We start from the raw sequence: 19,486 nt of genomic DNA on the forward strand, positions 1-19,486 counted from the left end.
GTGCTTCATTCCCCCTTCTGATTACCCCCCCTTTCTTTATCCCTTTCTTCCCCTACCGATCTTCCTAGTTCTTATGTTCCATAGATGAGAGAAACCATATGATAATTGTCTTTCTCTGCTTGACTTATTTCACTTAGCATTATCTCCTCCAGTGCCATCCATGTTGCAGCAAATGTTGAGAAATCGTTCTTTCTGATAGCTGAGTAATATTCCATTGTATATATGGACCACAACTTCTTAATCCAGTCATCTGTTGAAGGGCATCTCGGCTCCTTCCATGATTTAGCTATGTGGACAATGCTGCTATGAACATTGGGGTGCATATCATTGTTCTCTTCACTACGTCTGTATCTTTGGAGTAAATACCCGGTATTGCAATGGCTGGGTCATAGAGTAGCTCAATTTTTAACTTTTTAAGGGACCTCCACACTGTTTTCCAGAGTGGCTGTACCAACTTGCATTCCCACCAACAATGTAGGAGGGATCCCCTTTCTCCACATCCTCTCCAACAATTGTTGTTTCTTGCCTTATCAATTTTTGTCATTCTAACTGGCGTAACATGGTATCTCAGTGTGGTTGTGATTTGACTTTCCCTGATGGCTAATGATTTTGAACAGTTTTTCATGTGTCTGTTAGCCATTTGTATGTCATCATTGGAAAAGTGTCTGTTCACATCTTCTGCCCATTTTTTGATTTGTTTATTTGTTTCTTGTGTATTGAGTTTGAGAAGTTCTTTCTAGATTTTGGATACCAGTCTTTTATCTGTAGTGTCATTTGCAAATATATAACCTTACACTTAAAGGAAATAGAAAAAGAACAAAAAGATTCTAAAGCCAACAGATAGAAGGAAATAATAATGATCGGGGCACAAATAAATGATATAGAAACCAGAAAGCAAAAGAACAGATCAATGAAACGAGGAGATGGCTTTCTGAAAAAAATAAAATAAAATTGATAAAGTTCTAGCCAGACTTATCCAGAAGAAAAGAGAAAGGATTCAAAGAAAATCACAAATATAAGAGGAGAATAACAACCAATACCACAACAATAAAAATAATTTTAAGATAATATAGTGTAAAACCATATCTCAACAAACCCGGAAGCAATGGATAAATTCCTGGAAACATAAAGACTACCAAAACTGAAATAGGAAGAAATAGAAAGCTTGAACAGACTGATAAGCAGCAAAGAAATTGAATCCATAATTAGAAAATTCCCAAAAAATAAAAGTCCAGGACCAGGTGGCTTCACAGGAGATTGCTACGAAACATTTATGCAAGAGTTAATATCTATTCTTCTCAAACTATTGCAAAATATTGAAAAGGAAGGGAAATTTCAAATTTATTTTATGAGGGCAGCATTACCTTGATACCAAAACCGGGCAAATATTCCTACAAACCAATATGCCTGATGAACAACGATGCACAAATTCTGGATAAAATAGTAGCAAATGGAATCTAAAAAATATTAAAAGAATTCACCACTATCAAGTGGGATTTATTCTTAGGTTGAAATACTGTATGGTGACTAACATAACATAATAAAAATTATTATAAAAAAAGAAAAAAAAAAGAAAGTGTGGTTCAGTATTTGGAAGTCAGATAGCATGAAACACTACATTAATGAAGGAAAAGATAACCACCAAATGATCATTTCAATAGATACAGAGAAAGCATTTGACAAAATACAACATCCATTCATGATAAAAACCCTCAATAAAGTAGATTTAGAAGGAACATACCTCAACATAATAAAGACCATATATGAAAAATCCACAGCTAATATCCGCAAAGCAGAAAAACAGAACTTTTCTTCTATGGTCAGGAAAAAGGAAGATATGTCCATTCTCACCAAGAATTAACAGTGCTGGAAGTCAGAGCCATAACAATCAGACAACAAAAGGAAATAATCAAAACTGGCAAGGAAGAAGTAAAACTCTTACTATTTGCAGATGACATGATACTCTATATAGAAAACCCAAGAGGCTCCAGCAAAATAATACTAGAACTGATAAATTCAGTAAATTTTCAGGATACAAAATCAACTTACATAAATATATTGGAATTCTATACAACAATAATAAGTAGCAGAAAGAGAAATCAAAGAATCAATCCCATTTACAATTGCACTCAAAACAGTAAGATACCTAAGAATAAACCTAAACAAATTAGTGAAAATCCTGTACTCTGAGAACTATGAAACACTGATGAAGTAATTGAAGATGACACAAGAAACAGAAAGTCATTCCATGCTCATGGATTGAAAGAACAAACATTATTAAAATGTCTATACTACCCAAAGCAATCTGTATGATTAATGCAGTCCCTATCAAAATACCAACAGCATTTTTCACAGAGCTAAAACAAACAAACCTAAAATTTGTATCAGACCACAAAAGTCCCAAAGTATCCAAAGAAACATGGAAAAAGCAAAGCAAAGCCGGAAGGAACATCAAATGGGAAAAAAGAGAGTCCTACAAATGGTGTTGGGAAAACCTGAAAGGAAGATGCAATAGAATGAAACTGGATCACTTTCTTACCCTATACACAAAATAAACTCAAAATAGATTAAATGTGAGACCTCATAAATGTGAGACCTGAAACCATATAAAGCATCAGACAAAAGAGCACAGACAACAATTTTTTTCTGACATTGTCCATAGCAGCATTTTTCTAGAAATGTCTTCTGAGGAGAAGATATATGTAAAAGTAAACTAATAGTAACAATACAAACAGACAAAAATCTTCTGTTCGGTGAAGGAAACAATCAACAAAATGAAAAGGCATCTTACTGAATAGGAGAAGATATTTGTAAATGACATATATGATAATGTGTGAAAATCCAAAATATATAGAGAACACAACTCAACACCCCAAAACTCTAATAATCTAATTATTCTTCTATTAAAATAGAAGACATGAACAGACATTTCTCCAAAGAGAACATGCAGATGGCCAACTGAAACATGAAAACATCCTCAACATCACTACTTACCAGGGAAATGCAAATCTGTCAGAATGGCTAAAATAAAAAACACAAGAAACAATAGGTGTCAGCGAGGATACGGATGAAAAGGAATCCCTGTGCAGTGTTGGTAGAATTGCAAAGTGGTGCAACCACTGTGAAAAACAGTATGAAGTTCCTCAAAAAATTAAAAACAGAACTACCATATAATCCAACAATCATACTACTGGGTATTTGTCCCCAAAATACAAAAACACTGACTCAATGGGATAATGCACCCCTATGTTTATTGCAGCTTTACTTATAATAACTAAACTATGGAAGCAGCCCAAGTGTCCATTGACAGATGAATAAAGAAGATATACACACATATATAACTGAATATATATAGTGAAAGCATATATCCAGCCATAAAAAATAATTATTCAGCCATAAATAAAGAATGCAATTTCGTCATTTCCAAGAACATGGATGGAGCTAAAGTATTTTGCTAAGCGAAATAAGTCAAAAACAAATAACATATGATTTCACAAATATGTGGAATTTAATAAACAAAACAAATAAGCAAAAGAAAAAAAAATGAGACAAAACCAAGAAGCACTCTTAATTCTTGAGAACAAACAGGTGGCTACTGGAGGTGAGTTGGGTTAAGGAGTGCACTTCAGATGAGCACTAGGTGATGTATGGAAGTGTTGAATCACTATGCTGTACAACTGACACTAATATAACACTGTGTGTCAATTATACTACCTCATTAATGTATAGCTGGCATGATAATTATGTGTAAGACCACTCAACCGTATGTTTCGTTACATTTACTTTTTTTTTTTTTTTTGTTAAAGATTCTATTTATTTGAGAGAGAGCATGAGCAGGGGAAAAGCAGAAGAAGAGGGACAAGCAGATTCCACGCTGAGCATGGAGCCTGATGGGGGCTGAGCCCATGACCCTGAGATCATGACCTGGGCAGAAATCAAGAGTCAGAAGCTCAACCTACTAAGCCACCCAGGTGCCCCTCGTTACTTTTACTTTCAGGTTAATTTTTTGGTAATCATTTAATTGACTTATGAACCCAGCAGGAATATAAATAAGCATAATTGCTTACATAAAACAATTCCATCTTTTTATCTGCCTCTCTGTAGTAGGTGGTCTGTGTGACAAGAAGGTTCATTCATTGACTCCACAAACACCCAGGAGACTCTCAGTGCAGCAGCAAGTGAGGTCAGCCTAGTGGGCTTCTCTAATGCTGGTATCTAATGTAAGAGGCAGGCCATATACAGTTCCTTTAACAGACAGAGTGCTTTTAGGGCTTGAAGAATGGGAATAAAATATACTAAGAATAGAGGGTATAATGGGGAAGGGTTCAGAAAGGCAGGATTTTTTTTTTCTTTAACGAGTGTTTCATCTCATTCTGTTTAATCAATCTAAAATAGACTATCTCCATTCTCTCTTTGACAGGATTTTTTCTGCTCTACCCTGAGGAATGTCTGTCTGACTCAGTGCCTCCACCCCTCTCCACACAAACAATTTCCTCATGTTCCCTTCATTTCTCTCCCCAGCTGTGCTCTGGGGACACGACAGCCCATGTCACCTATCGAAGGGTGGCTATTTTGTCCTCCAGAAACTACAGAACACAGGACTCCAACATGGTAGGTGTCTTTCCTGCATTTTCTTGGTGCTTCCAAACCATTTATCTCACGTGCAAACTTTTATCTGCTTTATGGTAAATGTCTGGATTGGGACATCACACCATGCCTCTCAGTCATTCTAGAAGTGACATTGAAACAGACCCCCAAATGGTATGAGCAATGGCTAGGCACCAGTGAGGCGCGTCTCGTTGGTAGCCTCTGGGGAGCCAGTGACCCCAGTGTCTTAGATTTGAAGTAATTCATCAACAAGGTTTTGTCTTGGGTGGTGTGAAATTGATAATGTTTAATGAAGTGAGAGAAGAGGGCCCTTGGGAGACATTAGGGGCCAGGTAAGGAAGAGATGAGTAGGTCACATTCAGGGTGCAGAGAGCAAACATAAACTCAGACAGTGCAGCTCTAGATGAAACAGGATGCTGTGACAGAGCTGTCCAGTTCTACACAAGAAAGAGAAGCTAGGAAGAATGGTCTGAAGAGAGCAAGGAAGTCTCCATAGAAGGATATTTTTACATGAAACTCTAGATATTGGAAGACTTCAAAGATGTTAGAAATGGTGGGGAAGACTGTTTATGTGGAAGAAAGGATATGGGTGTGGCAAAGATGCAAGAAAGACAATGTCATGTAAATATAAATAATTTCAACGGAAATGGGAACTAGAGGTAGATTTTACATTGTTGCTTGTTTGTTTGACTGTTTGATTGGTCGGTTATTTTATTATTCCGTAATGTGAATGGAATGGAATGTGCATACAGTGTAACCTAGCAGATTATCTGCATGCTCAAAACAGTGTTCCAGACTGTTTTGTCTAGACTAGACAAAAAGCATATTCATAAGGGGAGAAATTAGAGGCAGACATTTACTTGAATTATCTTTACAATATTATAATTCTTTGAAATTCTATGTCATAAAAGGATGTGATATGCATTTTTAATAAAACACACTAGAATTATCCTAGATCCATTATCCCAAAAATGTATGACCCAATGGGAATGTTAAGGAGAGCAAGAGCATATCACAGGGCAACCACTTGCCTTTTCCCTTTCCAAATTATTCTTTCAACAATTTGGTGAGTTATTTTTCATTAATATTCACACATTATCATGATGAGTAAATTGCCTGGTAGCTCAAAGGTTTTTGCTCCTAAATTCCTGGGTTTTATTTCCTGTACAGCTTTCCCAGAAAGAATGCAGGACCACACATCATCACATGTACGTTTAACTCACAGGACAAAGGAGTGAGAAGAGTGTGTTTCCAGTCTCCAAACTACTTTCCATTGCCATTGTCTGAAATTTACTTCATTGGCCTCACTCTTCTGACTTCAAGAAGAGCTGCAAAGTATGTGATCATATGTGGATGGTACTGAACCCATACAGATGTAGACATTCTACTGACAGAGGATAGAATAGTCACCATAACAACACATGGAATGTAACACTATGAGGAGGAATAACCCAAGGGATGCATTTATGTAGAGAGAGTAGGTAGGAGGTGGTGATTTTTATATGGAAGACTGCAGAGATAAAGAAAAGTTTTTTGTTTGTTTGTTTGTTTTTGATTTCTGGCTTGGGCTATTGTAAATGGTGGCACCCGCTTCAGGGGACTTTGGCAGTTCATTGTTGGGCATGATGAATTTGGTATCACTGTGAGAGAACACTTGCAGAACTCCCTTAAACTGGCATGGCAAAAACAAATAGATATAAGGTGGCCATGCAATGATTCATTGGTGTATGATTTGGTGTCCTGAAAATTTAAAAGGATCAAAAAAAAAAGTTAATTAATTATAATGCCAAATAGCTAGTATAGAATGAAATTGTGAGCAGCTCAGCTGATTGATTTCATAAAAGGAGCATTGCTTAGCTCTCTCGCACATGCCTGTATGGGTGTGTATATGGGTGGGAAGCAAACCACACATTGTCATTCAACATAGTTCATTCCATTTTTGCCAGAAAGCCTTATGGACCAATTTTGCCAGGCAGTGAGTACACGATATATTTCTCATTCACAACATCGAATTGTATTTCTGTAGTCAGTTATATACTTTCATATCCTGAATACTACTCTCTCTTTCTAGAATACAGTTGTTCAAATGTTTATATAAAGTATAAAGAAATAACTATAACAACAATAATAATAAAATAATTATAAAAATGCTAATATGGTAATTTTAGAAACAATAAAATAAACAGTGATAATAATTGCCCCTGTATAACTAATAAGTGCTAAACTCTGTTCTGTGTGTGTTTGATGTGTGTACACAAGTATGTGCATGTATGTACCTGGGTGCATGTGTGCATGTGTGGTATATAATGTCTTGTCTCATTTAATCTTCAAAATTTTGAGGCAAGTACTGTTATTGCCCTGATTTCATAAAAATTCATTTCAGATAAAATTTTATGTCTGAATGATGTGCTGCATTATAAAAAGACATAATATAAAATATTTCAAAGTTACTGTATTTACATTTATTTTTCTTATTTTTCTCTTCAAATCATGGAAGTTTTTAGCTTATATTGCTACTTTCTTAATATAAGTAGTTGGGTCAGTAGCATACCCATTCCTAGGCAAAGTCATGTTTTCGTGTGCATTTTCCATGTCAGCTCCTTTAAATAAACAATGATTTTTTTCCATCCATATTTAGGGAAACCCATTATCAGACCTCTGCCTCTTCTATGAAATTCCATTACAGTGAATTATCAGCAATGACCACTTAACTGAAATAAATTGCACAGCAACCATGTAAGTCTGGTATGTGAAGACAGTGCATATAATTGCTATATCAATTTGATCATTGATATCATAAAATTATGATTATTATATTAGAATACATCCACAAATAAAAGCAGCATTATCTTTTAGTATAAAATATAAGTGTGTATATTAGATTTAATATTACCAGGATTTCTATATCAAATACTTTTCAAAATAAATGTTAGGAAGAAATGATATGTTATTTTTGTCTTTTGTCTTACAATCAAAACTTTCATATAGGGGGCGCCTGGGTGGCGCAGTCGTTAAAGCGTCTGCCTTCGGCTCAGGGCGTGATCCTGGCGATCCGGGATCGAGTCCCACATCAGGCTCTTCCGCTGTGAGCCTGCTTCTTCCTCTCCCACTCCCCCTGCTGTGTTCCCTCTCTCGCTGGCTGTCTCTCTGTCACATAAATAAATAAAATCTTTAAAAAAAAAAAAAACCTTTCATATAAAGATGTAGTGTAGGAGAATACAAATAATTGAATAAATGTGCAGTCGTACAGATATTATTGAATAACTTCCTTATGTTTAAATACAAATTCCCTTCCTGTTAAATTTAAAGAAATATTCTGAATATTATTCATATACTGAGAGATTTTGGCAGAAAGATGAAAAGAATATTTTTGAAACTGGTTAAGTCAAATTAATGCAGCATAATGCATTTTGAAAATCTTGATATGTGTATAATAGTAAAAATTGTTTGAGTGTAGCACAATCACTGGGTAGAATATTTAGGCCTTTCTTTTATGTGAGAGGAAAGTTTGGGATATGATGGTGTTTACAGCTAAAGCCATGGTATCTAATGATGACAGCATCTTCTGTAATTTGTTTTCAAACTTCTAGAGGATAGGATGGTGTAAATTGAATGTTACATCTCTTTACTTATATTTAGCATTATTAGACAGATAATATTTTATGTCAGGTAGAGAGAAAGAATAGCACAGATTTGGAAGAGTTTACAGGATATGTAACATTTGTCTTCCCACTTTTTTAATATAGTGTTAGGAAGCTCCCAGAACATACCTTTTGGATTCAAGACCAGATTTCATTCAACATCCTGAATGGCATAGAAAGTATCATTTTATCTATCATTCTAGCATCATGGGAGGATATTTCAGATGCCAGTTAGGCGAACTTGCATAAAAGATCATTGTAGAAGGTTGCCTGGGTGGCTTAGTTGGTTAAGCATCAGACTCTTGATCTCAGCTCAGATCTTGAACTCAGAGTCATGAATTCAAGCTCTGTTTTGGGCTCCACGCTGCATGAGGAACCTATATTAAAAAAAAAAAAAAGATGGTTGTAGAAACTTCAGGTGCCCCATGGAAGTGGAAAGAAGTTAATAGAAGAAAGAAGATGAAGTGGTTAGTGAATTTATTATGGAGTGCTTCTAATATCTGAAGACAAAATATAGACATTCTTGTGGAGGCAGCACGAAATCTTTAAAAATGTAAATATAATTGATGTATTATGGAAAACTTTTAATATCAGAGTCCATATTCAAAAATTCATTTAGCAATCATTCCCTGAGAACATACAATAGACCAGGGATTGTTAAGTGATGGGGTTCTGTAGAAAATAGATATTACACCTATTTCTTTTTTTTCTTTTTTTTTAAAGATTTATTTATTTTAGAGAAAGAGAGAATGGGGGGAGGGGGAGGAGTAGAGGAGGAGAGAATCTTAAGCAGACTCTGTGCTGAATGCAGAACCCTACCTAGGCCTCCATCCCATGACCCTGATATCACAACCTGAGCCAAAACAAAGAGTTGGGCCTTTAACCAACTGTGCCCCCATACTTCTCAACACTAAAATTGAGAATGGATTTTTCAGTGCAAATGAGTGTAACAAAGGAAATCATTAATGGAAAAAGGAAAACCAGAATGACAAAATTATGGGAAAAAGTGGGAAAAAGTCAATAGCTTTGGATAATGATATATTTAATTTGAGTTGTCAGTAATATTCATAAATTTATTTTATTCATAGATTTTAGAGATTTATTTATGATCCACCAATTCGTGGGACGCATCACTGCCTTAAATATCAATCTATGTCCATACCAATATTTACTGAGTTGTAGGTCAAACCAGCAAGAACTTCTTAAACATGCATATATCTGCAACTTCATTCAAAGGTTAATCTTTTAATATACATAACAATATAGCAAAACAGTATTCACATTCCAGGCCATTAAAATAAAATGTAGAGGTTTATTTCATAATGAAAAATCTCAATACTCACTAAAACAGAAAAATTCAAATTAATCATATTTAATCAGGGGCATATTTGTACATTTGCTTCCCCAAAGGGAAAACCAAAACACATTTCATTCAAAACTATGAATAGTTCTTTTTGTATATTTAAAGATTTTGTTTTTAAGTAATTTCTACACCCAATATGTTGCTTGAACTTAAAACCCCGAGATCAAGAGTTGCCCCAAGATCAAGAGTTGCATGCTTTAATGCTGAGCGTGGCAGGTGTCACAAACTTATGAATACTTCGTAAAGATGGCAAATAAATTGTTTTATATGTTATTTCTTTTTCATGATTTGTGTCAGTTTTTTCCTAAATTGTACAACTATGTCTGTGTGTGTGTTAGTATATATGCATGTATATCTATTTATTGAAGGATAGATCATACATACTGAATTTGTGCACATAATAGTAAAGGGAACAGTTAAGTAACCACTATCCATGTCTAAACAATATCATTATTTAGGAAACAATCTAATTCCCTATATAAACAATTAATGAAATATAATTCAATTTTGAGAAGTTAATAAAACTGGACAAATTAAAATATTCTTATTTTAAGTGAATAAAATTTTTATTTTTTACATTACAGTATGTTATTTCAAATTACAAATACAGATTAAGCCAGTTATTATAGCATCTCATTACTTATTATTTTGTTTACTTATAATTTTAGAAAGATGTATAATTTCAAAAAGATGTATAAATAATACATTTTATTTACTTTAAGGTTATCCAAACAAAACCTGATACAGAAAATTGAGTTCCATATCCTGTTCATTTATTCGTGTATTTATAATATATTATTGAGCAACTACTGTGTAGCAGGCATTGTTCAGCCACTCAGCTTATACAGATAGCAAAATAATGATTTCACATTAGGAAATTTAAGTTTTGGTGGTTTAGAATGACAATAAACAATAAATATAGTTCATAAGTTTATTTAATATGTACTAGATGAAAAGTGATTTGCAAAATACATCAAAGGACAGCACAATTGAACACTTAATCAAGACTAATGATGTACTATATGATGTACTATATGTTAGCTAATTGAACATAATAAAAAATAGTAAAAGAAGAGTATAACTACATTTAAAAAAAAAGGACAGCACAGTAAGAAATAGTCAAATTAGGGTGTGCAGGGGGAGATACTGAGATTTTAAGTGCACTGTTCAAGGGTAAGTCTCATTTAAAAGGTGATATTTGACAAAAGACTGAACTCAATTTAAGAATATGGAATTAATTGAATTTAAATAAAATAAAATTCAATTAAAAATTTAAAAAATAATGGCAATAAAAATTTAAAAATTAAAAGGTAATAAAAAGAGAAAAGAATATGGAATTAAGACTTTGAGACTACATAGAGCCAACAGCTTGCTCAGTGTATCAAATATCATCAGTTGATTCAAACAAATAAGTGGCCATGTTGTAAAACAAGCCCACTTCCAAAGCTGGTTGAGAGTCTATTGATTTTAATTGCAAAATATGCATCACTCATTTTATTATGCTTCTAAATGTAAGTGAGTTTTAGATTTACACTACTGCATTTTAGCTCTATTCTTTTCTATTTTAGGAATAAGAGTGGAATTCATGATGGGACATGAGAATCACAGTTTCACCAGTGATTTCATTCTTTTAGGACTCTTTTCTTCTTCCCAATCAAGTCTAGTTTTCTTCTCCTTTATCTTCATCATTTTTATTATGACTATAACAGAAAACACAGTCATGATCCTTCTTATCCTCAGGGACTCAAGACTCCATACTCCAATGTATTTCCTGCTCAGCCATCTGTCTTTCATGGACATCTTGCATATTTCCAACATCGTCCCCAAGGTGGTCACTGACTTTCTGTCAGGCAGCAGAAGTATTTCATTTGCAGGTTGTGGCATCCAGATATTTCTATCCCTCACCCTCCTGGGTGGTGAGTGCCTTCTCCTGGCAGCAATGTCTTATGATCGCTATGTAGCCATCTGTCACCCACTGCACTATCCCATTCTTATGAATGACTATGTCCGCGTTCTCATGGCTGGAGGGTCCTGGTTTGTTGGGACTGTCAACTCCATAGTCCACACAGCTTATGCACTCCACTTTCCCTTCTGTGGCTCAAGAGCCATTGATCACTTTTTCTGTGAAATCCCTGCCATGTTGAAGTTGTCCTGTGTGGACACAACACTCTATGAACGCGGAGTTTATGTTAGTGGCTTAATTTTTCTGCTTATCCCTGTCTCCGTAATCTTTGCTTCTTATGTCCAAATTCTCCTTACTGTCCTTCAAATGAAATCATCAGAAGCACGGAAAAAGTCATTTTCTACCTGTTCCTTTCACATGATTGTGGTCACAATGTACTATGGGCCTTTTATTTTCACATACATGAGACCCAAATCATACCACACCCCTGGTCAGGACAAATATTTGGCAATATTCTATACCATTCTCACACCCACACTGAACCCCATCATCTACAGCTTTAGGAATAAAGATGTTTTGGAGGCAATGAAAAATATGCTCAAAAGTAACTTTCTCCATCAAAAATAGTAATGAAAACACTTGAAGCATCTGTTTTCTATATTAATATTCAATACTTAAAAGTTAATCAATTATTCATATTTCAGGAAAGAAAATCAAAGTTTCTCTCCATAAGCTGTGGAAAGAAGTGTGTATTTCCAAAACCCTGATAATAATAAAGTTTCACAGGTATTTGTTTTATAAACAACAAAACGTTTTACAACAAAAATGTATCATCCCCTTCCACTAAAATTCTAAGAGATTATAAAAATTGCCTTTTTTAATACAATCATATATGGGATCTATCTATCTATATAACTTCTGTATTTTATGAAACAGTAAAATTATAATTATAATGTTGCAACCTTATCAAAAATTCATAAAAAAATTTATAGGCAAATGGGTGCAAGTGTTCAAAAGGTAAAAATTCTAGTTATAAGATACATAAATTAAAAATAAGTAAGTGCTGCAATGTAATGAACAGCATGGTGACTGTAGTTAGCAATGTTCTATTGTAAATAAGAAAGTGGCAAAGAGTGTAGATTTGAGAAGTTCTCACAGAAGAACATGAATTGTGATTATGTGTGGTGATAGATGATAACTATAACTATTGTGATAATCATTTCACAATATGTACATATTTCAAATTATTGTGTGCTACATCTAAGAACAGTACAATTATATCACTTATATCTCAGTAAAATATCTCAAAAATAAACAATGCATTTTATTAATAAATAATATTTATTCAGTGTATATTATGTATATTATTAAATATGAATTTTAATATAATGCATCATGTAATACATTTAATATAATCTATGCATTAAATGTTATTTAGTTAATGATATTAAGAATAACATTTATTAAAAGTTTTTAATAAATAGCATTCGATTTCCTTTAATATGAGCTCTAAGTAGTGAAAACACTTCATTTTGAAATCCACAATCCCTATTTTCTTGCACAATGATGGAAGCAAGTATTGCATGTAAGATCTCCACACATCAATTGCATCCTTGTCCTAGTGCCCCTGGATCTTTTTACATTGTTATTTGTCTACTCGGATTCTCTCTCTCTCTCTCTTTTTTTTTCCTTGATTTGGTCTTTGTAGGTTCTGCGTTGATATATATTTGTCCATTTCTTCTAGGTTATCCAATTTGCCATCATATAATTTTTTATGGTACTTTCATGATACTTTGTATTTGTATGGTATCATTGTAAATTCTCTGCTTCTATTTCTGAAATTATTTATGTAAGCCCTATCTATTTTTTTTCTTAGTTAAGGTTTATCAACTTTTTAAATCTTTTCAAACACTAACAGTTTTATAGAACTATTTTATTTTTCTGCTATTTATTTTTGTTCTGATACATTACCCCCTTCCTTTTTTGAACTTGTGGCTCATTTTGTTTTTCACTTTCCAGTTCCCTCAGTTGTAAAGTTTGGTTGTTGTTTGAGATCTTTCTTTTGAATTAATGTAAATATTTGCTGCTGAGAAACATCCCTCTTAAAACTACTTTTGCAGCTCCCCACAGGTATTGATCCGTTTGCTTCCATTTTGTTTATTTTAGTTTTTTTTTTCTTTCTCCTTTTGGATTTCTTCTTTCATCTATCGGTTGTTCAGGATTGTGTTGTTTAATTTGTACATATCTGTAAAATTTCCAGCTTGTGTTATTGATTTCTAGTTTCATGCCATTGTGGTCAGAAAAGTCATTGGCTTTGACTTCAATCTTATTTAATATGTTAGGATTTTTCATCAATATAGAATCTGTCCTTCATAATGTTCCTTGTGTTCTTGACAAAAATATTTTTCTGCTTCTGTTGGATGGAATGCTTTGTATATGCCACTTGTGTCCATTTTGTCTAAAGAATTTTGTAAGTCCAACAATTCCTTGTTGATTTTCTCTCTCAGTGATATTGTTCAAAGTGGGGTATTGAAGTACATTACTATCAGTGTATTGTAAATTTCTTCTTTCAGCTTTTTTCATTAATATATTAGATTCTTCTATGTTATGTACATCTATATTTATCATTGTTATATCTTGTTGAGTTGACATTTTTTGTCATTATATAATGTTCTTAGGGAGTTTTATTTGTTTGTTTTTTGTTTTTGTTTACCAAATTTGGCTTAAAATCTATCTTGTCTTTTATAAGTATAGTTATTTCTGTTCTCTTTTGGTTTTTGCTTCCATGGGATGTTTTTATTCTTTCCCTGTTATCCTAACTGTGCCTTTAAAGCTGAAGTTATTCTCTTGTAGGCAGCATAGAGCTGTTTTTTTTTTTAATCTATACAGCCACTCTATGTCTTTTTATTAGATAATTTAACCAATTTATATTTAAAATAATTTTCAATACATAGGGACTTGCTAAGTCATGTTATTTTTGTTTGTATTTCCCATTTTTCTTCCTCTTCCCTTGCTGTCTATATTTGTAAAGCAATTGTTTTTAATAGGAGTATGATTTGATTCCTTTTATTTTTTCTGAATTCAATGTACATTTTGCTCTTTGATTATTGTACAACTTATATATAATATCATATATGTAACAGACTTTTTATGCAGAACACCTTTAACTTCAGTCACATATGAAATGCAATTTGCACCATGAAATAAAGGAACAGTAAACTCATGAGGATTAAGAGATTATTCTTTTTTTAACAAGAAAAAAAAATCAATCCCCAGCTGAACAGATCTGAGGATAATAGGAAAATCTATAAATTTGAATTCATAGATTTATGAATTTCCAAATTAACATTAAAAAACACAAAACACTATGTATTAAGGATAAGAGCTTTATTTTCTCTACTGGGGATATAGAAATATAGACAGAAGAGCCTACATTGATATGCAGAACAGTGTCAGACTTCTAAAAAAAGTGTATTTATAGGTTGCCTGGACAGTCAAAATCATGATTTAATTGGCATGAGCTAGGGGCACCTGGGTGGCTCAGTCGGTTAAGCATCTGTTTTGGCTCAGGTCATGACCTCAGGATCCTGGGATCTGGTTCCCTGCTCAGTGGGACACCTGCTTGTCCCTCTCCCTCTGCCCCTCACCCCTGATCATGCTCTCTCTATTGCTCTCTGCTGTCTGTCTCAAATAAATAAATAAAATCTGTAAAAAAATAATTAGCATGAGATTATAAGAAATACAGAGTTGAAAATGGAAGTAGATAATAAGATATTTTAAGAATAGCCCATAAATGAAAGTCACACAGAGGAGGTGTAAAGACTTATTGTTGTTTTGGGAATTCGAGTTTCTCTGTGTGTTGTAGCAGGGAGTTATGCTGTCCACTGAGCACATATGCAGGATGCAGGATGCTGGATATGTTCTTTATATTCTATGATGGATCATCCAAGACAAAATAGACATTTCTCTGTGGAGGACTTCCTCTGCTATATGTAGAAGAAATAGAAGACTAATTAGATGAGATCATGAAACAGTGTTTTTTTGTTTTTTTGGTTTTTTTGTTTTGTTTTGTTTTTTTTTCTTATTCCCCTCACTTAGAGATTTTAGTCCAACCAGCCTCTGGGCCACACCATTTATTCCAATTAAATGAAGTATGACATTTTACCCTGTATATGCCCACTTTTTTATTTGCAAGTTCTTGTTTTTCTATATGTGAACTCCTGAAACAATATGTATTAACATAATGGAATGATTCAAGTAAGTATTTTGGTGAAAGTTTGTATTGGCTGAATTTATGTTGTATCTGTCTATTCTGCCACTAAACTGTTTGTGTTTCCCTTAGGAAAAAACAGCCAAATAAAACACAAGAAAAGAAAGTTACTGTAAATCCAAATTCATATTTCAATATGTGAAGAAGTCTAGGGTATCCTTCACTCTGAAAATAGGTAAAAATTAGGGGTGCCTGGTGGCTCAGTCAGTTAAGCATCCAACTCTTGATTTTCCCTAAGGTCATGATCTCAGGGTCCCGAGATCAAGCTCTGTGTCAGGCTCTGTGCTGGGCACGGAACCTGCTTAAGATTCTCTGTCTCCCTTTGCTTCTCCATCAAAAAACAACAACAGAAATAGGTAAAATTGAAAGAGAAACTCAGTCATTTTAAATTTGTGGTTATGGATTGTGTGATTATAGGGGAATTACTATTAGTGCTAATATACATTAAAATAGTAACAAAAATATAATTTATTTACTTCTGTCTTCTATTAATTTAAATTATTGTGAAAGCACTTATATTTTTAAAAAATGTTCTATTTATTTCTGATTGTATGAAATATCTTACTTTTAAATGTTTATTTAATTCATCAATGAATTTGGTGGAAAGAGAAATCACTTTGCATTCATTACTATCTAGATGTATTTTAAATATATTTTTCTAGCTTATTTAATATGTTTCTCCTTGTCAACTAAACAATGTTTACCATCATATATATATATATATATATATAAATTAATAATGTAAAATAAATGTAAAATATAATAATAAATAAAATAATATAAAATAAAGAGAAATTTCTCTGTTGAGTACTTCCTCTGCTATATGTAGAAGAAATTAGAGGCTAATTAAATGAAATCATGGAACATTTTTTTGTTGTTGTTAGTTTTTTTGTGTTTTTGTTTTTTTCCTCACTTAGAGAGTTCAGTCCAACTGGCTTCTGGGCCACATCATTTATTCCAATTAAATGAAGTATGATTATTTTGCCCTCTATATGTCCACATTTTTACTTACAAGATCATGTTTTTCTATATGTGAACTCCTGAAACAATATGCATTAAGATAATGGAGTGATTCAAGTAAGGTGTTTTTTGTTTGGTTTGGTTTGGTTTGGTTTGGTTTGGTTTGGTTTGGTTTGGTCTGCACTACCAAAGACTTTTTTTTTTGTTTGGTTTTGATGTTCTGCAGGAATTTATGTTTCTTTTGTTTAAAGGTTTTATTTATTTGAGAGAGAGAGAATGACAGAGAGGGCATGAAAGGGGGGAGGGTCAGAGGGAGAAGCAGACTTCCTGCTGAGCAGGGAGCCCAATGTGGGACTCCGTCCCAGGACTCCAGCATCAGGACATGAGCCCAATGCAGTTGCTTAAACAACTGAGCCACCCAGGATCCTATGTTTCATTTTACAAAATTTTAATTCCCATTGGAGTGATGCCATAGTTTTTATTTAATTTAAAATCATTATTGACTCCTCTCTTTCTCTTACATCTTACATCTATTCACCAGCGTACTTGCTGGCTGCACCTTTAAAACAGGTTCCGTATATGCCCACTTCTCAACAGCTCCCTGCAGATCCTTGGGCTCAGCCACCATTGTGTCTTGCTTTGGTACCATGAAGAACTTTTAATTGCCCTTCCAATTTCCAATTTTCTATTTTCTGCTCTTCTAATTTGTTTTTTTTTCTTTTTCTAGTATTTTATTTTATTTTATTTTATTTTATTTTATTTTATTTTATTTTACCATGTTATGTTAGTCACCATACACTACATCATTAGTTTTTAATGTAGTATTCCATGATTCATTGTTAGCATATAACACCCAGTGCTCCATACAATACATGCCCTCCTTATTACCCATTACTGGGCTAACCCACCCTCCTCCCCTCTGAAACCCTCAGTTAGGTTCCAGTAGTCCATAGTCTCTCAGGGTGTGTCTCCCTCTCTGATTTCACTCACTTCAGTTTTCCTTTTCTTCTCCTAATGTCTTCCATGCTATTCCTTATTTTCCATAAGTGAATCATATGATAATTGTCTTTCTCTGCTTGACTTATTTCACTTAGCATAACCTCCTCCAGTTCCATCCACATAAATGCAAATGGTGGGTATTCATCCTTTCTAATGTCTAATATTCCATTCTATATATGAACCATAACTTCTTTATCCATTTGTCTGTTGAAGGGCATCCCAGCTCCTTCCACAGTTTGGCTATTGTGGACATTACTGCTATGAACATTGGGGTGCACGTGCCCCTTATTTTCACTACATCTGTATCTTTAGTATAAATATCCAGTAGTGATTGCTGGGTCATAGTGTAGCTTTATTTTTAACTTTTTGAGGAAATTCCACACTGTCTTCCAAAGTGGCAGTACCAACTTGCATTCCTACCAACAGTGTAAGAGGGTTCCCCTTTCTCCACATCCTCTCCAACAATTGTTGTTTCTTGCCTTTTCCATTCTTGCCATTCTAACTGGTGTAAGGTGGTATCTCAAGTGGTTTTGATTTGAATTTCCATGATGGCTAATGATGTTGAACATTTTTTCATGTGTCTGTTAGCCATTTGTATGTCTTCTTTGGAGAGGTGTTTGTTCATGTCTTCTGCCCATTTTTTGACTTGATTATTTTTTTGGGCATTGAGTTTGAGAAGTTCTTTATAGATCTTAGATGCCAGCCTTTTATCTGTAGTGTCATTTGGAAATATCTAATCCCTTTCTGTGGGTTGCCTCTTTGTTTTGTGGACTGTTTCCTTTGCTGTGCAGAAGCTTTCTAATAAGAGAAGAGACAAGAACTGTATGATCCTCTCAATTGATGCAGAAAAAGCTTTTGACAAAATGCAACATCCTTTCCTGATTAAAACTCTTCAGAGTGTAGGGATTGAGGGAACATTCATCAACTTCATAAGAACCGTCTATGAAAAGCCCACAGCAAATATCATTCTCAATGGGGAGAAGCTGAGAGCTTTTCCCTTAAAATCAGGAACATGACAATGATGCCCACTCTCACCACTATTGTTCAACACAGTACTGGAATTCCTAGCATCAGCAATCAGACAACAAAAAGAAATAAATGTATTCAAATTGGCAAAGAAGAAGACAATCTCTCTCTCTTCACAGATGACATGATACTTTATGTAGAAAACCCCAAAGACTCCACCCCCAAATTACTAGAACTCATACAGCAGTTCAGTAATGTGGCAGGATACAAAATCAATGCACAGAAATCAGTTGCTTTTCTGTACACTAACAATGTAACTGTAGAAATAGAAATTAGGAATCAATTTCATTTACAGTAGCAACAAAATACATAAGATACCTTGGAATAACCCTAACCAAAGAGGTCAAGGATCTATACTCTAGAAACTACAGAACACTTATGAAAGAAATTGAAGAAGACACAAAAAGATGGGAAAATATTCCATGATCATAGATTGGAAGAATAAACATTGTTAAAATGTCTATGTTGTCCAGAGCAATCTGCACTTTCAATGCCATCCTTATTAAAATACCATTTGTATTATTCAAATAGTTGGAACAAAGAATCCTAAAATTCATATGGAACCAGAAAATACCCCAAATCACCAAGGAAATGTTGAAAAAGAGAAACAAAGCTGTGGGCATCTCTCTGCCTGATTTCAAGCTATATTACAAAGCTGTGATCACCAAGACAGCATGGTACTGGCACAAAAGCAGACACATAGATCAGTGGAACAG

General features: G+C 33.9%; 1 protein-coding gene across 1 annotated transcript; it reads left to right on the forward strand.

Annotated features, from left to right (window-relative positions):
• The first annotated feature begins 11,197 nt into the window (after positions 1-11,197).
• Positions 11,198-12,142, forward strand: LOC123779397 (olfactory receptor 2AJ1-like). The gene has a single exon (XM_045777489.2). The coding sequence runs from the start codon at positions 11,198-11,200 to the stop codon at positions 12,140-12,142; it is 945 nt and encodes a 314-aa protein (XP_045633445.2).
• Positions 12,143-19,486: the final 7,344 nt, after the last annotated feature.

Source organism: Ursus americanus, chromosome 5 (assembly GCF_024610735.1).
Source record: "Ursus americanus isolate L20-20 chromosome 5, mUrsAme1.1.p, whole genome shotgun sequence".
In the NCBI taxonomy this organism is placed as follows: Eukaryota; Metazoa; Chordata; class Mammalia; order Carnivora; family Ursidae; genus Ursus; species Ursus americanus.

Excerpts from the sequence above, each read along its gene's own strand:
- LOC123779397 (XM_045777489.2), top strand. The coding sequence starts at position 11,198 with ATGATGGGACATGAGAATCACAGTTTCACCAGTGATTTCATTCTTTTA.